This window comes from Oncorhynchus keta, unplaced genomic scaffold (assembly GCF_023373465.1).
Source record: "Oncorhynchus keta strain PuntledgeMale-10-30-2019 unplaced genomic scaffold, Oket_V2 Un_contig_86_pilon_pilon, whole genome shotgun sequence".
NCBI lineage: Eukaryota > Metazoa > Chordata > Actinopteri > Salmoniformes > Salmonidae > Oncorhynchus > Oncorhynchus keta.
The window spans coordinates 94,233-119,709 of record NW_026290186.1 but is presented as its reverse complement, the minus strand read 5'-3'; the positions used below and the strand labels follow the sequence as shown (position 1 = coordinate 119,709).

Below are 25,477 nucleotides of genomic sequence, written 5' to 3'. Positions count from 1 at the left end.
AAATATAATGAATAGAACCAGACTCTCCATTCATATCTCCTGTCAGATAGGACTAAATTATTAGAAATATAATGAATAGAACCAGACTCTCCATTCATATCTCCTGTCAGATAAACAGACTAAATGATTAGAAATATAATGAATAGAACCAGACTCTCCATTCATATCTCCTGTCAGATAGGACTAAATGATTAGAAATATAATGAATAGAACCAGACTCTCCATTCATATCTCCTGTCAGATAAACAGACTAAATGATTAGAAATATAATGAATAGAACCAGACTCTCCATTCATATCTCCTGTCAGATAGGACTAAATGATTAGAAATATAATGAATAGAACCAGACTCTCCATTCATATCTCCTGTCAGATAGGACTAAATGATTAGAAATATAATGAATAGAACCAGACTCTCCATTCATATCTCCTGTCAGATAGGACTAAATGATTAGAAATATAATGAATAGAACCAGACTCTCCATTCATATCTCCTGTCAGATAAACAGACTAAATGATTAGAAATATAATGAATAGAACCAGACTCTCCATTCATATCTCCTGTCAGATAAACAGACTAAATGATTAGAAATATAATGAATAGAACCAGACTCTCCATTCATATCTCCTGTCAGATAGGACTAAATTATTAGAAATATAATGAATAGAACCAGACTCTCCATTCATATCTCCTGTCAGATAAACAGACTAAATGATTAGAAATATAATGAATAGAACCAGACTCTCCATTCATATCTCCTGTCAGATAGGACTAAATGATTAGAAATATAATGAATAGAACCAGACTCTCCATTCATATCTCCTGTCAGATAAACAGACTAAATGATTAGAAATATAATGAATAGAACCAGACTCTCCATTCATATCTCCTGTCAGATAGGACTAAATGATTAGAAATATAATGAATAGAACCAGACTCTCCATTCATATCTCCTGTCAGATAGGACTAAATGATTAGAAATATAATGAATAGAACCAGACTCTCCATTCATATCTCCTGTCAGATAGGACTAAATGATTAGAAATATAATGAATAGAACCAGACTCTCCATTCATATCTCCTGTCAGATAGGACTAAATGATTAGAAATATAATGAATAGAACCAGACTCTCCATTCATATCTCCTGTCAGATAGGACTAAATGATTAGAAATATAATGAATAGAACCAGACTCTCCATTCATATCTCCTGTCAGATAGGACTAAATGATTAGAAATATAATGAATAGAACCGGACTCTCCATTCATATCTCCTGTCAGATAGGACTAAATGATTAGAAATATAATGAATAGAACCGGACTCTCCATTCATATCTCCTGTCAGATAGGACTAAATGATTAGAAATATAATGAATAGAACCAGACTCTCCATTCATATCTCCTGTCAGATAGGACTAAATGATTAGAAATATAATGAATAGAACCGGCATCTATTCAGTTGATCCGATAGGAGAAATACAGATCACTTTTGAAAAACTGGGCATCAATTCATAAAGAGAACAGAGCAGGTGTTTAAATGGGTTTCCTGTAGTTGCACTAAGTCGCTAGTAACAACATGGTATAACACAGTAATTGCATGGCAATAAACCAGTCACAAACCGGAGAGTCACATTTCAGCAGATTTTGTTTTCAGTATTTTATTCACGACACCTGGTGTCACTCAGAACAGATGTAAAACACCAGCTTGGTCTCAGTCAATAGGAACATACCAACATCACAGTTCTATGTACCGATGCCTTCCAGGTCTCCTTCACCCTTTCACTGTGCAGAGACTCCCTTCACTGTACAGAGACTCCCTTCACTGTACAGAGACTCCCTTCACTGTACAGAGACTCCCTTCACTGTACAGAGACTCCCTTCACTGTACAGAGACTCCCTTCACTGTGCAGAGACTCCCTTCACTGTACAGAGACTCCCTTCACTGTACAGAGACTCCCTTCACTGTACAGAGACTCCCTTCACTGTACAGAGACTCCCTTCACTGTACAGAGACTCCCTTCACTGTACAGAGACTCCCTTCACTGTACAGAGACTCCCTTCACTGTACAGAGACTCCCTTCACTGTACAGAGACTCCCTTCACTGTACAGAGACTCCCTTCACTGTGCAGAGACTCCCTTCACTGTGCAGAGACTCCCTTCACTGTGCAGAGACTCCCTTCACTGTGCAGAGACTCCTTTCACTGTGCAGAGACTCCTTTCACTGTACAGAGACTCCTTTCACTGTACAGAGACTCCTTTCACTGTGCAGAGACTCCTTTCACTGTGCAGAGACTCCCTTCACTGTACAGAGACTCCCTTCACTGTACAGAGACTCCCTTCACTGTACAGAGACTCCCTTCACTGTACAGAGACTCCTTTCACTGTGCAGAGACTCCTTTCACTGTGCAGAGACTCCTTTCACTGTGCAGAGACTCCTTTCACTGTGCAGAGACTCCTTTCACTGTGCAGAGACTCCTTTCACTGTACAGAGACTCCTTTCACCGTACAGAGACTATGAGAACAGAAATGCTTGATGTACCAAACACACAGCGGTCAAAAGACTGGTCACTTGTCAGACAGGATCTTCTGTGATGGGGACATGAAAGGGATCCTCTCAACACACGTCATCAGCTGTTCCAAGGATCCATTCATTATGAACATCCTGGAGGTGGGGGGGGGGTGTCACATGTTACCGGTGTGAACACAGTTAGGGAGGCCATTCCTCTGGTGTCCCAAAGCAAACGAGGACTGTTGTGATTCCTCCACAGGTCCTATAGGACAGGGCTGGGTTTATCCACAGGTCCTATAGGACAGGGCTGGGTTTATCCACAGGTCCTATAGGACAGGGCAGGGCTGGGTTTATCCACAGGTCCTATATGACAGGGCAGGGTTTATCCACAGGTCCTATAGGACAGGGCAGGGTTTATCCACAGGTACTATATGACAGGGCTGGGTTTATCCACAGGTACTATATGACAGGGCAGGGTTTATCCACATGTCCTATAGGACAGGGCTGGGTTTATCCACAGGTCCTATATGAGAGGGTTGGGTTTATCCACAGGTCCTATATGACAGGGCTGGGTTTATCCACAGGTACTATATGACAGGGCAGGGCTGGGTTTATCCACAGGTCCTATAGGACAGGGCTGGGTTTATCCACAGGTCCTATATGACAGGGCAAGGCTGGGTTTATCCACAGGTCCTATAGGACAGGGCTGGGTTTATCCACAGGTCCTATATGACAGGGCTGGGTTTATCCACAGGTCCTATATGACAGGGCAGGGCTGGGTTTATCCACAGGTCCTATATGACAGGGCAGGGTTTATCCACAGGTCCTATAGGACAGGGCTGGGTTTATCCACAGGTACTATATGACAGGGCTGGGTTTATCCACAGGTCCTATATGACAGGGCAGGGCTGGGCTTATCCACAGGTCCTATATGACAGGGCAGGGTTTATCCACAGGTCCTATAGGACAGGGCTGGGTTTATCCACAGGTACTATATGACAGGGCAGGGTTTATCCACATGTCCTATAGGACAGGGCTGGGTTTATCCACAGGTCCTATATGACAGGGCAGGGCTGGGTTTATCCACAGGTCCTATATGACAGGGCAGGGTTTATCCACAGGTCCTATAGGACAGGGCTGGGTTTATCCACAGGTACTATATGACAGGGCTGGGTTTATCCACAGGTCCTATAGGACAGGGCTGGGTTTATTCATAGGTTTTATAGGGCAGGGCTGGGTTTATCCACAGGTACTATATGACAGGGCTGGGTTTATCCACAGGTACTATATGACAGGGCTGGGTTTATCCACAGGTCCTATAGGGCAGGGCTGGGTTTATCCACAGGTACTATATGACAGGGCTGGGTTTATCCACAGGTCCTATAGGACAGGGCTGGGTTTATCCACAGGTACTATATGACAGGGCTGGGTTTATCCACAGGTCCTATATGACAGGGCAAGGCTGGGTTTATCCACAGGTCCTATATGAGAGGGTTGGGTTTATCCACAGGTCCTATATGACAGGGCTGGGTTTATCCACAGGTACTATATGACAGGGCAGGGCTGGGTTTATCCACAGGTCCTATATGACAGGGCAGGGCTGGGTTTATCCACAGGTCCTATAGGACAGGGCTGGGTTTATCCACAGGTCCTATATGACAGGGCAGGGCTGGGTTTATCCACAGGTCCTATATGACAGGGCTGGGCTGGGTTTATCCACAGGTCCTATAGGACAGGGCTGGGTTTATCCACAGGTCCTATATGACAGGGCAGGGCTGGGTTTATCCACAGGTCCTATAGGACAGGGCTGGGTTTATCCACAGGTCCTATAGGACAGGGCTGGGTTTATCCACAGGTCCTATATGACAGGGCTGGGCTGGGTTTATCCACAGGTCCTATATGACAGGGCAGGGCAGGGTTTATCCACAGGTCCTATAGGACAGGGCAGGGTTTATCCACAGGTCCTATAGGACAGGGCAGGGCTGGGTTTATCCACAGGTCCTATAGGACAGGGCAGGGCTGGGTTTATCCACAGGTCCTATAGGACAGGGCAGGGCTGGGTTTATCCACAGGTCCTATAGGACAGGGCAGGGCAGGGTTTATCCACAGGTCCTATAGGACAGGGCAGGGCTGGGTTTATCCACAGGTCCTATAGGACAGGGCTGGGTTTATCCACATGTCCTATAGGACAGGGCTGGGTTTATCCACAGGTCCTATATGACAGGGCAGGGCTGGGTTTATCAACAGGTCCTATATGACAGGGCAGGGTTTATCCACAGGTCCTATAGGACAGGGCAGGGTTTATCCACAGGTCCTATATGACAGGGCAGGGTTTATCCACAGGTCCTGTGTGACAGGGCAGGGTTTATCCACAGGTCCTATAGGACAGGGCAGGGTTTATCCACAGGTCCTATAGGACAGGGCAGGGTTTATCCACAGGTCCTATATGACAGGGCAGGGCTGGGTTTATCAACAGGTCCTATATGACAGGGCAGGGTTTATCCACAGGTCCTATATGAGAGGGCAGGGCTGGGTTTATCCACAGGTCCTATAGGACAGGGCTGGGTTTATCCACAGGTCCTATAGGACAGGGAAAGGAAGTGCTCATTTCTTCTTGGTGGCTCTCTTTCCCTCGCCCTTCTTGGGTTTCCCTTTGCCTCTCAGTTTCCTCAGCCGACGCATCTCCTCCTTGAAGTCCTCGTGTTCATCTCTGGTGGGGAAGCAGGGAGGAAATGGTGTTACTGATGTGAGCTAAATTAATACTGAAGGAGGTGTACAGAAGAACAGAGACAAACAGGGTCGAGAACATAGAGACAAACAGGGTCGAGAACACAGAGACAAACAGGGTCTAGAACACTGTCTGGTTATAACAGAGACAAACAGGGACTAGAACATAGAGACAAACAGGGTCTAGAACACTGTCTGGTTATAACAGAGACAAACAGGGACTAGAACACAGATACAAACAGGGTCTAGAACACTCTGGTTAGAACACAGAGACAAACAGGGTCTAGAACACAGAGACAAACAAGGTCTGGAACACTCTGGTTAGAACACAGAGACAAATAGGGTCTAGAACACAGAGACAACCAGGGTCTAGAACACTGTCTGGTTATAACAGAGACAAACAGGGACTAGAACATAGAGACAAACAGGGTCGAGAACACAGAGACAACCAGGGTCTAGAACACTGTCTGGTTATAACAGAGACAAACAGGGACTAGAACACAGATACAAACAGGGTCTGGAACACTCTGGTTAGAACACAGAGACAAATAGGGTCTAGAACACAGAGACAAACAGGGTCTAGAACACTGTCTGGTTAGAACACAGAGACAAACAGGGTCTAAAACACAGAGACAAAACCGGGTCTGGGACACAGAGACAAAACCGGGTCTGGGACACAGAGACAAAACCGGGTCTGGGACACAGAGACAAAACCGGGTCTGGGACACAGAGACAAAACCGGGTCTGGGACACAGAGACAAAACCGGGTCTGGGACACAGAGACAAAACCGGGTCTGGGACACAGACAAAACCGGGTCTGGGACACAGAGACAAAACCGGGTCTGGGACACAGAGACAAAACCGGGTCTGGGACACAGAGACAAAACCGGGTCTGGGACACAGAGACAAAACCGGGTCTGGGACACAGAGACAAAACCGGGTCTGGGACACAGAGACAAAACCGGGTCTGGGACACAGAGACAAAACCGGGTCTGGGACACAGAGACAAACCGGGTCTGGGACACAGAGACAAAACCGGGTCTGGGACACAGAGACAAAACCGGGTCTGGGACACAGAGACAAACCGGGTCTGGGACACAGAGACAAACCGGGTCTGGGACACAGAGACAAACCGGGTCTGGGACACAGAGACAAACCGGGTCTGGACACAGAGACAAACAGGGTCTGGGACACAGAGACAAACAGGGTCTGGAACACAGAGACAAACAGGGTCTGGAACACAGAGACAAACAGGGTCTGGAACACAGAGACAAACAGGGTCTGGAACACAGAGACAAACAGGGTCTGGAACACAGAGACAAACCGGGTCTGGGACACAGAGACAAAACCGGGTCTGGGACACAGAGACAAAACCGGGTCTGGGACACAGAGACAAAACCGGGTCTGGGACACAGAGACAAACCGGGTCTGGGACACAGAGACAAACCGGGTCTGGGACACAGAGACAAACCGGGTCTGGGACACAGAGACAAACCGGGTCTGGAACACAGAGACAAACCGGGTCTGGAACACAGAGACGAACAGGGTCTGGAACACAGAGACAAACAGGGTCTGGAACACAGAGACGAACAGGGTCTGGAACACAGAGACAAACAGGGTCTGGAACACAGAGACAAACAAGGTCTAGAACACAGAGACAAACAGGGTCTGAACACAGAGACAAACAGGGTCTGGAACACAGAGACAAACAAGGTCTAGAACACAGAGACAAACAAGGTCTAGAACACAGTGACAAACAAGGTCTAGAACACTGTAATTTCCCTGTCTGTGGTTAGCCAGAAGAACCTTCTAAAGCCTCTAGCAGTGGTTCTGGCTAGAGTAGGGCTGTAAACATTACTGCACACTGCCAAACACAGACATGCCAAAACAACCCAGATCCCTTTCCCATGAATAGCCCTATGGATCTATTAAGCCCATCACCACGTCATGTACTACCTGAAGAGTCCCATGTATCGTAGCTTCTGCGTAAGGGCATAGTAGATCTTGTGTTGAGGGTACCAGTCGTACACCTCCTTTTTCTGGGCCATGGGCGGCTCCTTGAACAGCTGGACCACCTTCATGGACTTGTTGTCCGTAGGACGCGCCACATCCCCAAAGATACGTGCACTGAGACGCGCCATACGTACGGCGTAGTTGGACAGGCTGGCCATAGCTCGCTGAAAGACAAGAGGAAAGAGAAGCAGCAAACGTCGGTCAAATATGTCCTAAAAAATAAAAATAAAAACTTCTATAGACGGATTAGCTGACAACGTCACAAAAAAACAACATGACACGAGCGCTCAAATGGGGCACTTTGTTTTATAATGGGGCAGAAGTCTGGTGATTCTGGATGGTCAGATAGCTAGGAACAATGAGAAGAAGCTGGCATGTAGCTAGTTTCATCTTCTATGCTAATACAGCTAGTTTCATCTTCTATGCTAATACAGCTAGTTTCATCTTCTATGCTAATACAGCTAGTTTCATCTTCTATGCTAATACAGCTAGTTTCATCTTCTATGCTAATACAGCTAGTTTCATCTTCTATGCTAATACAGCTAGTTTCATCTTCTATGCTAATACAGCTAGTTTCATCTTCTATGCTAATACAGCTAGTTTCATCTTCTATGCTAATACAGCTAGTTTCATCTTCTATGCTAATACAGCTAGTTTCATCTTCTATGCTAATACAGCTAGTTTAATCTTCTATGCTAATACAGCTAGTTTAATCTTCTATGCAAATACAGCTAGTTTCATCTTCTATGCAAATACAGCTAGTTTCACCTTCTATGCTAATACAGCTAGTTTCATCTTCTATGCAAATACAGCTAGTTTCATCTTCTATGCAAATACAGCTAGTTTCACCTTCTATGCTAATACAGCTAGTTTCATCTTCTATGCTAATACAGCTAGTTTCATCTTCTATGCAAATACAGCTAGTTTCATCTTCTATGCAAATACAGCTAGTTTCATCTTCTATGCTAATACAGCTAGTTTCATCTTCTATGCTAATACAGCTAGTTTCATCTTCTATGCTCATACAGCTAGTTTCATCTTCTATGCTCATACAGCTAGTTTCATCTTCTATGCTAATACAGCTAGTTTCATCTTCTATGCTAATACAGCTAGTTTCATCTTCTATGCTAATACAGCTAGTTTCATCTTCTATGCTAATACAGCTAGTTTCATCTTCTATGCTAATACAGCTAGTTTCATCTTCTATGCTAACATGGCTAAAATTCACACGCTACCTTGCCAACAACGGTAATGATGTATTTGGCACAACAAGTGCTCATTGTGCAGATGTATATATTTTAGAGGTAGACCGATTAAAATCGGAGTGGCCGATTAATTAGGGCCGATTTCAAGTTTTCATAACAAATCGGGAAATCTGTATTTTTGTGCGCCGACCTTTATTTAATCTTTAACTAAGCAAGTCAGTTAAGAACACATTCTTATTTTCAATGACGGCCTGGGAACGGTGGGTTAACTGCCTCGTTCAGGGGCAGAAAGACAGATTTTCACCTTGTCAGCTCGGGGGATCCAATCTTGCATCCTTACAGTTAACTAGTACAACGCAATAACGACCTGCCTCTCTCTCATTGCACTCCACAAGGAGACTGCCTGTTACGCGAATGCAGTAAGCCAAGGTAAGTTGCTAGCTAGCATTAAACGTATCTTATAAAAAACAATCAATCATAATCACTAGATAACTACACATTGTTGATGATATTACTAGATATTATCTAGCGTGTCCTGTGTTGCATATAATCTGACTGAGCATACAAGTATCTGACTGAGCGGTGGTAGGCAGAAGCAGGCGCGTAAACATTCATTCAAACAGCACTTTCGTGCGTTTTTGCCAGCCGCTCTTCATTGTGCTTCAAGCATGGCGCTGTTTATGACTTCAAGCCTATCAACTCCCGAGATGAGGCTGGTGTGACCGAAGTGAAATGGCTGGCTAGTTAGCGCGCGCTAATAGCGTTTCAAACTTCACTCGCTCTGAGACTTGGAGTGGTTGGTTGTTGTCCCTTGCTCTGCATGGGTAACGCTGCTTCTAGGGTGGCTGTTGTTGTGTGGCTGGTTCGAGCCCAGGGAGGGAGGAGCGAGGAGAGGGACGGAAGCTATACTGTTACACTGGCAATATTAAAGTGCCTATAAGAACATCCAATAGTCAAAGGTTAATGAAATACAAATGGTATAGAGGGAAACAGTCCTATAATAACTACAACCTAAAACTTCTTACCTGGGTACATTGAAGACTCATGTTAAAAGGAACCATCAGCTTTCATATGTTCTCATGTTCTGAGCCAGGAACTGAAACATTAGCTTTCTTACATGGCACATATTGCACTTTTACTTTCTTCTCCAACACTTTGTTTTTGCATTATTTAAACCAAATTGAACAGGTTTCATTATTTACTTGAGGCAAAATTTGATTTTATAGTATTATATTAAGTTAAATAAGTGTTCATTCAGTATTGTTGTAATTGTTATTATTATTATTATTATTACACAAATAAATAAAAATAATAATAAAAAAATTGGAAAGAAAATCGGTATCGGCTTTTTTGGTCCTCCAATAATCGGTATCGGCGTTGAAAAGTCATAAATCGGTCGACCTCTACTATATTTTCAAAAAACAGATGAAATATAGTTTAACATGTTGTCAACACTCTAAACGGAACAACAATCTGGGCTGACAGGAAACGTTGAATTACAGGGATTCTCTTTTAAGCCCAGGAAGCAGCCAATTAACAGCTTGTCCAACTTAATAATGTTGGAAGTAAAGCATCAAAACCACCTTTTCTGCACCTCCAATAGAATCACTTATTACTGCCACGCACTGATTGGCTGATCCAGCAGATGGAAAGGTTATTGATTTTATCCAGAGAGGAACAAACAGAGCGAGAGGTTTCACTCTTCACAAAAATCTATCCCCCCCCCCCCAAAAAAAGACGCCTAGTAAGTTTTTATTGGCTCGTATTGGACCGAAGATGGTCGCCTTTGTAACAACAACTTCCATTGGTAGAACAGAGGCATGAGCATCTCATAAAAAATAGACAGATCTCCGTTTTAACACCTACAACAGTGTTGGAACATAAAATCTAAATTTGTTGTTTAAACCTGCTCTACCCAGAATGTAATACTATTCCACCTGCTCTACCCAGAATGTAATACTATTCCACCCGCTCTACCCCCAGAATGTAATACTATTCCACCTGCTCTACCCCCAGAATGTAATACTATTCCACCTGCTCTACCCAGAATGTAATACTATTCCACCCGCTCTACCCCCAGAATGTAATACTATTCCACCTGCTCTACCCCCAGAATGTAATACTATTCCACCTGCTCTACCCCCAGAATGTAATACTATTCCACCTGCTCTACCCCCAGAATGTAATACTATTCCACCTGCTCTACCCCCAGAATGTAATACTATTCCACCTGCTCTACCCCCAGAATGTAATACTATTCCACCTGCTCTACCCCCAGAATGTAATACTATTCCACCCGCTCTACTCCCAGAATGTAATACTATTCCACCTGCTCTACTCCCAGAATGTAATACTATTCCACCTGCTCTACTCCCAGAATGTAATACTATTCCACCTGCTCTACCCCCAGAATGTAATACTATTCCACCTGCTCTACCCCCCAGAATGTAATCCTATTCCACCTGCTCTACCCCCAGAATGTAATACTATTCCACCTGCTCTACTCCCAGAATGTAATACTATTCCACCTGCTCTACCCAGAATGTAATACTATTCCACCTGCTCTAACCCCAGAATGTAATACTATTCCACCTGCTCTACCCCCAGAATGTAATACTATTCCACCCGCTCTACCCCCCAGAATGTAATACTATTCCACCTGCTCTACCCCCCAGAATGTAATACTATTCCACCTGCTCTACCCAGAATGTAATACTATTCCACCCGCTCTACCCCCAGAATGTAATACTATTCCACCCGCTCTACCCCCAGAATGTAATACTATTCCACCTGCTCTACCCCCCAGAATGTAATACTATTCCACCTGCTCTACCCAGAATGTAATACTATTCCACCCGCTCTACCCCCAGAATGTAATACTATTCCACCTGCTCTACCCCCAGAATGTAATACTATTCCACCTGCTCTACCCCCAGAATGTAATACTATTCCACCTGCTCTACCCCCAGAATGTAATACTATTCCACCTGCTCTACCCCCAGAATGTAATCCTATTCCACCTGCTCTACCCCCAGAATGTAATACTATTCCACCCGCTCTACCCCCAGAATGTAATACTATTCCACCTGCTCTACCCAGAATGTAATACTATTCCACCCGCTCTACTCCCAGAATGTAATACTATTCCACCTGCCCTACCCCCAGAGTGTAATCCTATTCCACCCGCTCTACCCCCAGAATGTAATCCTATTCCACCCGCTCTACCCCCAGAATGTAATACTATTCCACCTGCTCTACCCAGAATGTAATACTATTCCACCCGCTCTACCCCCCAGAATGTAATACTATTCCACCCGCTCTACCCCCAGAATGTAATACTATTCCACCTGCTCTACCCCCCAGAATGTAATACTATTCCACCTGCTCTACCCAGAATGTAATACTATTCCACCCGCTCTACCCCCAGAATGTAATACTATTCCACCTGCTCTACCCCCCAGAATGTAATACTATTCCACCTGCTCTACCCCCCAGAATGTAATACTATTCCACCTGCTCTACCCCCAGAATGTAATACTATTCCACCCGCTCTACTCCCAGAATGTAATCCTATTCCACCTGCTCTACTCCCAGAATGTAATACTATTCCACCTGCTCTACTCCCAGAATGTAATACTATTCCACCTGCTCTACCCCCAGAATGTAATACTATTCCACCTGCTCTACCCCCCAGAATGTAATCCTATTCCACCTGCTCTACCCCCCAGAATGTAATACTATTCCACCTGCTCTACTCCCAGAATGTAATACTATTCCACCTGCTCTACCCAGAATGTAATACTATTCCACCTGCTCTAACCCCAGAATGTAATACTATTCCACCTGCTCTACCCCCCAGAATGTAATACTATTCCACCCGCTCTACCCCCCAGAATGTAATACTATTCCACCTGCTCTACCCCCCAGAATGTAATACTATTCCACCTGCTCTACCCCCAGAATGTAATACTATTCCACCTGCTCTACCCCCAGAATGTAATACTATTCCACCTGCTCTACCCCCCAGAATGTAATACTATTCCACCTGCTCTAACCCCAGAATGTAATACTATTCCACCTGCTCAACCCCCAGAATATAATACTATTCCACCTGCTCAACCCCCAGAATGTAATACTATTCCACCTGCTCTAACCCCAGAATGTAATACTATTCCACCTGCTCTACCCCCCAGAATGTAATACTATTCCACCTGCTCTACCCCCAGAATGTAATCCTATTCCACCTGCTCTACCCCCCAGAATGTAATACTATTCCACCTGCTCTACTCCCCAGAATGTAATCCTATTCCACCTGCTCTACTCCCCAGAATGTAATACTATTCCACCTGCTCTACCCCCCAGAATGTAATACTATTCCACATGCTCTACTCCCCAGAATGTAATACTATTCCACATGCTCTACTCCCCAGAATGTAATCCTATTCCACCTGCTCTACCCCCAGAATGTAATACTATTCCACCTGCTCTACTCCCCAGAATGTAATACTATTCCACCTGCTCTACCCCCCAGAATGTAATACTATTCCACCTGCTCTACCCCCCAGAATGTAATACTATTCCACCTGCTCTACTCCCCAGAATGTAATACTATTCCACCTGCTCTACTCCCCAGAATGTAATCCTATTCCACCTGCTCTACCCCCCAGAATGTAATCCTATTCCACCTGCTCTACCCCCAGAATGTAATACTATTCCACCCGCTCTACCCCCCAGAATGTAATACTATTCCACCCGCTCTACCCCCCAGAATGTAATACTATTCCACCCGCTCTACCTCCCAGAATGTAATACTATTCCACCCGCTCTACCCCCCAGAATGTAATACTATTCCACCTGCTCTACCCCCAGAATGTAATACTATTCCACCTGCTCTACCCCCAGAATGTAATACTATTCCACCTGCTCTACCCCCAGAATGTAATACTATTCCACCTGCTCTACCCCCAGAATGTAATACTATTCCACCTGCTCTACCCAGAATGTAATACTATTCCACCTGCTCTACCCAGAATGTAATACTATTCCACCTGCTCTACCCAGAATGTAATACTATTCCACCTGCTCTACCCAGAATGTAATACTATTCCACCTGCTCTACCCCAGAATGTAATACTATTCCACCTGCTCTACCCCCAGAATGTAATACTATTCCACCTGCTCTACCCAGAATGTAATACTATTCCACCTGCTCTACCCCCAGAATGTAATACTATTCCACCTGCTCTACCCCCAGAATGTAATACTATTCCACCTGCTCTACCCCCAGAATGTAATACTATTCCACCTGCTCTACCCCCAGAATGTAATACTATTCCACCTGCTCTACCCCCAGAATGTAATACTATTCCACCTGCTCTACCCCCCAGAATGTAATACTATTCCACCTGCTCTACCCCCCAGAATGTAATCCTATTCCATCTGCTCTACCCCCCAGAATGTAATCCTATTCCACCTGCTCTACCCCCCAGAATGTAATACTATTCCACCTGCTCTACCCCCAGAATGTAATACTATTCCACCTGCTCTACCCCCCAGAATGTAATCCTATTCCACCTGCTCTACCCCCAGAATGTAATACTATTCCACCTGCTCTACTCCCAGAATGTAATCCTATTCCACCTGCTCTACCCCCTAGAATGTAATACTATTCCACCTGCTCTACCCCCCAGAATGTAATACTATTCCACCTGCTCTACTCCCAGAATGTAATCCTATTCCACCTGCTCTACCCCCTAGAATGTAATACTATTCCACCTGCTCTACCCCCAGAATGTAATACTATTCCACCTGCTCTACCCCCAGAATGTAATACTATTCCACCTGCTCTACCCCCAGAATGTAATCCTATTCCACCTGCTCTACCCCCAGAATAGATTATTTTCAGACCTCATTAGGAAGTGCATACAGGTCGTGACAGCAGTAATGACGATAGCTGCTCAGCGAAACTCCATTCTTTGGTAGCTAGTTAGCAAATGTATTTTGACATTATTATTAACCTTGAAAAGCTGGTGACTGGCAAGTTGAATGGCTGTTTCCTGGGCTTAAAAGTGGGACTGACTGCATTTTAGCAACATGAAATCTTATTCAAATCTGTTCTTATCCAACCCAGACATTTCTGACAAGCTTGGTCATATTCACATGTTCATAAATGTTTGGGCATAGCGATATAGAGGGAACGTGGCCGTGCGTTTGGACAATTAGTAAGACACTGCAGTAAATATAACCATCTGTCTCATCCAGGACCAGAGTCTACGCAGACTGGTGCCCCAAAGCCAATCAGAACTACAGTAGGCTAATATAGGCCTGTCGTCATGAGGCCTGTCATCATGAGGCCTGTCATCATGAGGCCTGTCATCATTCACTATGAACTGGACTGTGTGTTTACAGACAGTAGGGCCTGTCATCATTCACTATGAACTGGACTGTGTGTTTACAGGCAGTAGGACCTGTCATCATTCACTATGAACTGGACTGTGTGTTTACAGACAGTAGGGCCTGTCATCATTCACTATGAACTGGACTGTGTGTTTACAGGCAGTAGGGCCTGTCATCATTCACTATGAACTGGACTGTGTTTACAGACAGTAGGGCCTGTCATCATTCACTATGAACTGGACTGTGTGTTTACAGACAGTAGGGCCTGTCATCATTCACTTTGAACTGGACTGTGTGTTTACAGGAAGTAGGGCCTGTCATCATTCAATATGAACTGGACTGTGTGTTTACAGACAGTAGGGCCTGTCATCATTCACTATGAACTGGACTGTGTGTTTACAGACAGTAGGGCCTGTCATCATTCACTATGAACTGGACTGTGTGTTTACAGACAGTAGGGCCTGTCATCATTCACTATGAACTGGACTGTGTGTTTACAGACAGTAGGGCCTGTCATCATTCACTATGAACTGGACTGTGTGTTTACAGACAGTAGGGCCTGTCATCATTCACTATGAACTGGACTGTGTGTTTACAGGCAGTAGGGCCTGTCAGTCACTATGAACTGGACTGTGTGTTTACAGGCAGTAGGGCCTGTCATCATTCACTATGAACTGGACTGTGTGTTTACAGGCAGTAGGGCCTGTCATCATTCACTATGAACTGGACTGTGTGTTTACAGACAGTAGGGCCTGTCAGTCACTATGAACTGGACTGTGTGTTTACAGACAGTAGGGCCTGTCATCATTCACTATGAACTGGACTGTGTGTTTACAGGCAGTAGGGCCTGTCAGTCACTATGAACTGGACTGTGTGTTTACAGGCAGTAGGGCCTGTCATCATTCACTATGAACTGGACTGTGTGTTTACAGACAGTAGGGCCTGTCATCATTCACTATGAACTGGACTGTGTGTTTACAGACAGTAGGGCCTGTCATCATTCACTATGAACTGGACTGTGTGTTTACAGACAGTAGGGCCTGTCATCATTCACTATGAACTGGACTGTGTGTTTACAGTAAGTAGGGCCTGTCATCATTCACTATGAACTGGACTGTGTGTTTACAGACAGTAGGGCCTGTCATCATTCACTATGAACTGGACTGTGTGTTTACAGACAGTAGGGCCTGTCATCATTCACTATGAACTGGACTGTGTGTTTACAGACAGTAGGGCCTGTCATCATTCACTATGAACTGGACTGTGTGTTTACAGACAGTAGGGCCTGTCATCATTCACTATGAACTGGACTGTGTGTTTACAGACAGTAGGGCCTGTCATCATTCACTATGAACTGGACTGTGTGTTTACAGACAGTAGGACCTACACCTGCATTGCTTGCTGTTTGGGGTTTTAGGCTGGGTTTCTGTACAGCACTTTGAGATATCAGCTGATGTACGAAGGGCTACATAAATACATTTGATTTGATGTACAACACGATAGCAATATTTTCTGGAGTACCAAGAAATGTATTAGTTTATTATATAAATCATGCATTGAACCGCATCGACCTCGTCTGACAACAATGCCTTTTCTTGGTCTCCATCATGGAATGTAGAGTCAAATATAACCTATTTATAAAATCACTTAGAAAAGTTGGTTTCGTATCATAAACTGGGCATTTTATATTTTTTGACTGATATTATGGATTGTCTGTTTTCAGTGGTGTAAAGTACTGAAGTAAAAATACTTTAAAGTACTACTGAAGTTGTTTGGGGTATCTGTACATTACTATTTAAAATTGGTCAACTTTTACTTCACTACATTCATAAAGAAAATAAATGTACCTTCTACTCCGTACATTTTCCCTGACACCCAAAAGCACTCTTTGCATTTTGAATGCTTAGCAGGACAGGAAAATGATCTAATTCATGCACTTAAAAGAGAAAATCCCATGTCATCCCTACTGCCTCTGATCTGGCAGACTTACTAAACAGAGAACATCCCTGGTCATCCCTACTGGCTTTGATCTGGAGGACTCACTAAACAGAGAACATCCCTGGTCTACTGCCTCTGATCTGGAGGACTCACTAAACAGAGAACATCCCTGGTCATCCCTACTGCCTCTGATCTGGAGGACTCACTAAACAGAGAACATCCCTGGTCTACTGCCTCTGATCTGGAGGACTCACTAAACAGAGAACATCCCTGGTCATCCCTACTGCCTCTGATCTGGAGGACTCACTAAACAGAGAACATCCCTGGTCTACTGCCTCTGATCTGGAGGACTCACTAAACAGAACATCCCTGGTCATCCCTACTGGCTTTGATCTGGAGGACTCACTAAACAGAGAACATCCCTGGTCTACTGCCTCTGATCTGGAGGACTCACTAAACAGAGAACATCCCTGGTCATCCCTACTGCCTCTGATCTGGAGGACTCACTAAACAGAGAACATCCCTGGTCATCCCTACTGCCTCTGATCTGGAGGACTCACTAAACAGAGAACATCCCTGGTCATCCCTACTGCCTCTGATCTGGAGGACTCACTAAACAGAGAACATCCCTGGTCATCTCTACTGCCTCTGAACTGGAGGACTCACTAAACAGAGAACATCCCTGGTCATCCCTACTGCCTCTGATCTGGTGGACTCACTAAACAGAGAACATCCCTGGTCATCCCTACTGCCTCTGATCTGGAGGACTCACTAAACAGAGAACATCCCTGGTCATCCCTACTGCCTCTGATCTGGAGGACTCACTAAACAGAGAACATCCCTGGTCATCCCTACTGCCTCTGATCTGGAGGACTCACTAAACAGAGAACATCCCTGGTCATCCCTACTGCCTCTGATCTGGAGGACTCACTAAACAGAGAACATCCCTGGTCATCCCTACTGCCTCTGATCTGGAGGACTCACTAAACAGAGAACATCCCTGGTCATCCCTACTGCCTCTGATCTGGAGGACTCACTAAACAGAGAACATCCCTGGTCATCACTACTGCCTCTGATCTGGAGGACTCACTAAACAGAGAACATCCCTGGTCATCCCTACTGCCTCTGATCTGGAGGACTCACTAAACAGAGAACATCCCTGGTCATCCCTACTGCCTCTGATCTGGAGGACTCACTAAACAGAACATCCCTGGTCATCCCTACTGCCTCTGATCTGGAGGACTCACGAAACAGAGAACATCCCTGGTCATCCCTACTGCCTCTGATCTGGCAGACTTACTAAACAGAGAACATCCCTGGTCATCCCTACTGCCTCTGATCTGGAGGACTCACTAAACAGAGAACATCCCTGGTCATCCCTACTGCCTCTGATCTGGAGGACTTACTAAACAGAGAACATCCCTGGTCATCCCTACTGCCTCTGATCTGGAGGACTCACTAAACAGAGAACATCCCTGGTCATCCCTACTGCCTCTGATCTGGAGGACTCACTTAACAGAGAATATCCCTGGTCATCCCTACTGCCTCTGATCTGGAGGACTCACTAAACAGAGAACATCCCTGGTCATCACTACTGCCTCTGATCTGGAGGACTCACTAACCAGAGAATATCCCTGGTCATCCCTACTGCCTCTGATCTGGAGGACTCACTAAACAGAACATCCCTGGTCATCCCTACTGCCTCTGATCTGGAGGACTCACGAAACAGAGAACATCCCTGGTCATCCCTACTGCCTCTGATCTGGCAGACTTACTAAACAGAGAACATCCCTGGTCATCCCTACTGCCTCTGATCTGGAGGACTCACTAAACAGAGAACATCCCTGCTCATCCCTACTGCCTCTGATCTGGCAGACTTACTAAACAGAGAACATCCCTGGTCATCCCTACTGCCTCTGATCTGGCAGACTTACTAAACAGAGAACATCTCTGCTCATCCCTACTGCCTCTGATCTGGAGGACTCACTAAACAGAGAACATCCCTGGTCATCCCTACTGCCTCTGATCTGGAGGACTCACTAAACAGAGAACATCCCTGCTCATCCCTACTGCCTCTGATCTGGAGGACTCACTAAACAGAGAACATCCCTGGTCATCCCTACTGCCTCTGATCTGGAGGACTCACTAAACAGAGAACATCCCTGCTCATCCCTACTGCCTCTGATCTGGCAGACTTACTAAACAGAGAACATCCCTGGTCATCCCTACTGCCTCTGATCTGGAGGACTCACTAAACAGAGAACATCCCTGGTCATCCCTACTGCCTCTGATCTGGTGGACTCACTAAACAGAGAACATCCCTGGTCATCCCTACTGCCTCTGATCTGGAGGACTCACTAAACAGAGAACATCCCTGCTCATCCCTACTGCCTCTGATCTGGCAGACTTACTAAACAGAGAACATCCCTGGTCTACTGCCTCTGATCTGGCAGACTTACTAAACAGAGAACATCCCTGGTCTACTGCCTCTGATCTGGAGGACCCACTAAACAGAGAACATCCCTGGTCTACTGCCTCTGATCTGGAGGACCCACTAAACAGAGAACATCCCTGGTCTACTGCCTCTGATCTGGAGGACCCACTAAACAGAGAACATCCCTGGTCTACTGCCTCTGATCTGGAGGACTCACTAAACAGAGAACATCACTGGTCATCCCTACTGCCTCTGATCTGGAGGACTCACTAAACAGAGAACATCCCTGGTCATCCCTACTGCCTCTGATCTGGAGGACTCACTAAACAGAGAACATCCCTGGTCATCCCTACTGCCTCTGATCTGGTGGACTCACTAAACAGAGAACATCCCTGGTCATCACTACTGCCTCTGATCTGGAGGACTCACTAAACAGAGAACATCCCTGGTCATCACTACTGCCTCTGATCTGGAGGACTCACTAAACAGAGAACATCCCTGGTCATCACTACTGCCTCTGATCTGGAGGACTCACTAAACAGAGAACATCCCTGGTCATCTCTACTGCCTCTGATCTGGAGGACTCACTAAACAGAGAACATCCCTAGTCATCCCTACTGCCTCTGATCTGGAGGACTCACTAAACAGAGAACATCCCTGGTCATCTCTACTGCCTAAGATCTGGCAGACTTACTAAACAGAGAACATCCCTGGTCATCCCTACTGCCTCTGATCTGGAGGACTCACTAAACAGAGAACATCCCTGGTCATCTCTACTGCCTCTGATCTGGAGGACTCACTAAACAGAGAACATCCCTGGTCATCCCTACTGCCTCTGATCTGGCAGACTTACTAAACAGAGAACATCCCTGGTCATCCCTACTGCCTCTGATCTGGCAGACTCACTAAACAGAGAACATCCCTGGTTATCCCTACTGCCTCTGATCTGGCGGACTCACTAAACAGAGAACATCCCTGGTCATCCCTACTGCCTCTGATCTGGCAGACTTACTAAACAGAGAACATCCCTGGTCATCCCTACTGCCTCTGATCTGGAGGACTCACTAAACAGAGAACATCCCTGGTCATCCCTACTGCCTCTGATCTGGCAGACTCACTAAACAGAGAACATCCCTGGTTATCCCTACTGCCTCTGATCTGGAGGACTCACTAAACAGAGAACATCCCTGGTCATCCCTACTGCCTCTGATCTGGAGGACTCACTAAACAGAGAACATCCCTGGTCATCCCTACTGCCTCTGATCTGGAGGACTCACTAAACAGAGAACATCCCTGCTCATCCCTACTGCCTCTGATCTGGCAGACTTACTAAACAGAGAACATCCCTGGTCTACTGCCTCTGATCTGGCAGACTTACTAAACAGAGAACATCCCTGGTCTACTGCCTCTGATCTGGAGGACTCACTAAACAGAGAACATCCCTGGTCTACTGCCTCTGATCTGGAGGACTCACTAAACAGAGAACATCCTGGTCTACTGCCTCTGATCTGGAGGACTCACTAAACAGAGAACATCCCTGGTCATCCCTACTGCCTCTGATCTGGAGGACTCACTAAACAGAGAACATCCCTGGTCATCCCTACTGCCTCTGATCTGGAGGACTCACTAAACAGAGAACATCCCTGGTCATCCCTACTGCCTCTGATCTGGAGGACTCACTAAACAGAGAACATCCCTGGTCATCACTACTGCCTCTGATCTGGAGGACTCACTAAACAGAGAACATCCCTGGTCATCACTACTGCCTCTGATCTGGAGGACTCACTAAACAGAGAACATCCCTGGTCATCACTACTGCCTCTGATCTGGAGGACTCACTAAACAGAGAACATCCCTGGTCATCTCTACTGCCTCTGATCTGGAGGACTCACTAAACAGAGAACATCCCTAGTCATCCCTACTGCCTCTGATCTGGAGGACTCACTAAACAGAGAACATCCCTGGTCATCTCTACTGCCTAAGATCTGGCAGACTTACTAAACAGAGAACATCCCTGGTCATCCCTACTGCCTCTGATCTGGAGGACTCACTAAACAGAGAACATCCCTGGTCTACTGCCTCTGATCTGGAGGACTCACTAAACAGAGAACATCCCTGGTCATCCCTACTGCCTCTGATCTGGAGGACTCACTAAACAGAGAACATCCCTGGTCTACTGCCTCTGATCTGGAGGACCCACTAAACAGAGAACATCCCTGGTCTACTGCCTCTGATCTGGAGGACCCACTAAACAGAGAACATCCCTGGTCTACTGCCTCTGATCTGGAGGACCCACTAAACAGAGAACATCCCTGGTCTACTGCCTCTGATCTGGAGGACTCACTAAACAGAGAACATCCCTGGTCATCCCTACTGTCTCTGATCTGGAGGACTCACTAAACAGAGAACATCCCTGGTCATCCCTACTGCCTCTGATCTGGAGGACTCACTAAACAGAGAACATCCCTGGTCATCCCTACTGCCTCTGATCTGGAGGACTCACTAAACAGAGAACATCCCTGGTCATCCCTACTGCCTCTGATCTGGTGGACTCACTAAACAGAGAACATCCCTGGTCATCACTACTGCCTCTGATCTGGAGGACTCACTAAACAGAGAACATCCCTGGTCATCCCTACTGCCTCTGATCTGGCCGACTCACTAAACAGAGAACATCCCTGGTTATCCCTACTGCCTCTGATCTGGCAGACTTACTAAACAGAGAACATCCCTGGTCATCCCTACTGCCTCTGATCTGGCCGACTCACTAAACAGAGAACATCCCTGGTTATCCCTACTGCCTCTGATCTGGAGGACTCACTAAACAGAGAACATCCCTGGTCATCCCTACTGCCTCTGATCTGGAGGACTCACTAAACAGAGAACATCCCTGGTCATCCCTACTGCCTCTGATCTGGAGGACTCACTAAACAGAGAACATCCCTGGTCATCCCTACTGCCTCTGATCTGGAGGACTCACTAAACAGAGAACATCCCTGCTCATCCCTACTGCCTCTGATCTGGCAGACTTACTAAACAGAGAACATCCCTGGTCTACTGCCTCTGATCTGGCAGACTTACTAAACAGAGAACATCCCTGGTCTACTGCCTCTGATCTGGAGGACCCACTAAACAGAGAACATCCCTGGTCTACTGCCTCTGATCTGGAGGACCCACTAAACAGAGAACATCCCTGGTCTACTGCCTCTGATCTGGAGGACTCACTAAACAGAGAACATCCCTGGTCATCCCTACTGCCTCTGATCTGGAGGACTCACTAAACAGAGAACATCCCTGGTCTACTGCCTCTGATCTGGAGGACCCACTAAACAGAGAACATCCCTGGTCATCCCTACTGCCTCTGATCTGGAGGACTCACTAAACAGAGAACATCCCTGGTCATCACTACTGCCTCTGATCTGGAGGACTCACTAAACAGAGAACATCCCTGGTCATCACTACTGCCTCTGATCTGGAGGACTCACTAAACAGAGAACATCCCTGGTCATCACTACTGCCTCTGATCTGGAGGACTCACTAAACAGAGAACATCCCTGGTCATCTCTACTGCCTCTGATCTGGAGGGGACTCACTAAACAGAGAACATCCCTAGTCATCCCTACTGCCTCTGATCTGGAGGACTCACTAAACAGAGAACATCCCTGGTCATCTCTACTGCCTAAGATCTGGCAGACTTACTAAACAGAGAACATCCCTGGTCATCCCTACTGCCTCTGATCTGGAGGACTCACTAAACAGAGAACATCCCTGGTCCCTACTGCCTCTGATCTGGAGGACTCACTAAACAGAGAACATCCCTGGTCATCTCTACTGCCTCTGATCTGGAAGACTCACTAAACAGAGAACATCCCTGGTCATCCCTACTGCCTCTGATCTGGCAGACTCACTAAACAGAGAACATCCCTGGTCATCCCTACTGCCTCTGATCTGGAGGACTCACTAAACAGAGAACATCCCTGGTCATCTCTACTGCCTCTGATCTGGAGGACTCACTAAACAGAGAACATCCCTGGTCATCCCTACTGCCTCTGATCTGGAGGACTCACTAAACAGAGAACATCCCTGGTCATCCCTACTGCCTCTGATCTGGCAGACTCACTAAACACAAACGCTTTGTTTGTAAATGATGTCTGAGTGTTGGTGTGCCCCTGGCCATCAGTCAATTAAAAAAAAATACAATAACCGTGCCGCCTGTTTTGCGTAATATAAGGAATTGGAAATGAGTTATACTTTTAACTTTTGACACGTACGTATAATCATATCCAAACAACTTTTACTCATGTAGTATTTTACTCACTCGAGTCATTTTCTATAAAAAGGAATCTTTACTTTCACTCAAAGTATAACAGTTTAGGTACTTTTTCCACCACTGCTGTGTTTCATACCTGCAAAGTAGTTCCTCTTTAAATAGCCCAAGGGCCACCCACCAAAAATGTGCTGTACCTTGACCCAGGTAACTGAACGTCAACAACATCACTTAGATAATTTTATGAATGTATACAACCATTGGGTCTAATCCTGAATGGTGATTGGGTAAAAGCGCATTCCAGTCAGTGTCTATTCCACAAATTACCACTGGCTAAACCTTTGACTTTAAAATTCCCATTTACTCAGTTGCACCTGACCGCAATCCACTGTTTCATAAGCCCAGCCAGGCAATTTATAACCTTGATCTCCACTATAAAAAGCATCTAGACATGATCTCACGTTTCTTTTAGACCAACATTTAGTTTTCAACAGCGGAGATTTGTATAAACGTTGCTGTCTGCTTCTCCGACATTTGCAACATGGTTTCAATATTCAAATTCCATCTCCAGCTGTCCCATATCAAAGTAATGAACAAGTAAGAGTCGCGACAGCGTTTCTCAGAGAGAGAGAGACCCGTTGCCACGAGAAAAGGGCAACCAGTGAAGAACAAACACCATTGTAAATACAACCCATATTTATGCTTATTTATTTTATCTTGTGTCCTTTAACTATTTGTACATTGTATATATATAATATGACATTTGTAATGTCTTTACTGTTTTGAAACTTCTGTATGTGTAATGTTTACTGTTAATTTTTCACTTTATATATTCACTTTGTATGTTGTCTACCTCACTTGCTTTGGCAATGTTAACACGTGTTTCCCATGCCAATGAAGCCCTTGAATTGAATTGACAGACATTCCAAAAGGTACAACAAAAGCTTGCAGCAGCCTAGACAGCTTCAGTGTTGGAACTGACCGCGTTACTGTCGCTGTGTTTGTCGGCTCGCTGCTCTGAACAGAGAACACATGTTCTGTGCCAGGGCGAAATCGCGCCTCAATAGCTCATTGTTATGGATGTATCCGAATAAATGTCACTAGAACACAGCTTGAAAAAAATAAAATGTAGATACTGTTCATCTGTTTGACTGGACTAAATTGGCCAGCTTGCAAACCAGGAAGAAGGGTCGTCTCGGGCCTAACACCCGTGACAATATCCTGCAAACACCGGCTTCTCGGGCATTTTCATTTAAATTAAACACTGTGGCTCAACATGTAAAAAAGTTGCAATTAATTATTTTTTTAAATAAAAGTTACGAATGTTTGCATCGAAATCCCGGCACATCTTGGGTTTATTTCCCCTAAAAACATTTCGGTGTTGCCGTTTTACCTTGATTACTGTTGTTGCACACGGAACTATTTGTGCGCTCGGTGTTTGTCCTTTTGTATAAACTGAAGAAACACACGTTACCGGTCTTTTTTGGGGGCCTGGGATTAAAATAAAAATCGCCATATTGAACGTCTTCTGTAAACCCAGTTTTGTCCCATAGTTTCTAAGTAACCAACCCGTTTATGAAACCGCTTCATTGGTCATGGTTTAATACCAATAGAAGAATCATAGTCAAACACATCATAAATGATCCGTTTGAAAACAGACAGAGGAAAACATGAATGACAAAATGGCTCACTGCGTCCACAGCCAAATACACATACCTGGAATCACCGAGACTTGTGTCGTGGCTTTTATATCCAAATGTAGATTATATTACCATGTTCTACACGATAATTGCATAACTTGCTACTCAGTTTGTGTGTCAAACTCGAAGTTGTTATTGTATTTCGTTCAATGTGTCGCTAACCTTCAAGCATGCCTCCACTTCTATAATATTCTTCTTCGATTATGTTTAACGGCGGTTGGCAGCCAATACATGTTGCATTACCGCCACCTACTAGACTGGAGTATAACTACCTTATACGTGTCTTGA

At 45.4% G+C, this 25,477-nt stretch overlaps 2 protein-coding genes across 3 annotated transcripts; one reads left to right on the top strand and one right to left on the bottom strand.

Annotated features, from left to right (window-relative positions):
* Positions 1–1,631: 1,631 nt before the first annotated feature.
* On the bottom strand, positions 1,632–25,415 carry LOC127926933 (28S ribosomal protein S33, mitochondrial-like). 2 transcript variants are annotated; one of them, XM_052512558.1, is made up of 4 exons: positions 25,206–25,415; positions 7,193–7,413; positions 5,087–5,219; positions 1,632–5,054 (listed from the first exon to the last, which is right to left on the bottom strand). In XM_052512558.1, the coding sequence occupies exons 2-3, from the start codon at positions 7,405–7,407 to the stop codon at positions 5,114–5,116; spliced, it is 321 nt and encodes a 106-aa protein (XP_052368518.1). In that variant the 5' UTR covers positions 7,408–7,413; positions 25,206–25,415; the 3' UTR covers positions 1,632–5,054; positions 5,087–5,113. The 2 variants fall into 2 exon arrangements, with proteins under 2 accessions (XP_052368518.1, XP_052368517.1); XM_052512557.1 differs by having other exon boundaries at positions 1,632–5,219; positions 25,206–25,414.
* On the top strand, positions 2,696–5,222 carry LOC127926932 (uncharacterized). The gene is made up of 15 exons (XM_052512556.1): positions 2,696–2,832; positions 2,966–3,093; positions 3,131–3,263; positions 3,301–3,396; positions 3,434–3,561; positions 3,631–3,822; positions 3,887–3,987; positions 4,020–4,051; positions 4,158–4,263; positions 4,301–4,364; positions 4,471–4,581; positions 4,619–4,719; positions 4,757–4,820; positions 4,949–5,054; positions 5,087–5,222. Exons 2-10 carry the CDS (start codon positions 2,973–2,975, stop codon positions 4,307–4,309), a joined length of 918 nt encoding a protein of 305 aa, XP_052368516.1. The 5' UTR covers positions 2,696–2,832; positions 2,966–2,972; the 3' UTR covers positions 4,310–4,364; positions 4,471–4,581; positions 4,619–4,719; positions 4,757–4,820; positions 4,949–5,054; positions 5,087–5,222.
* Positions 25,416–25,477: the final 62 nt, after the last annotated feature.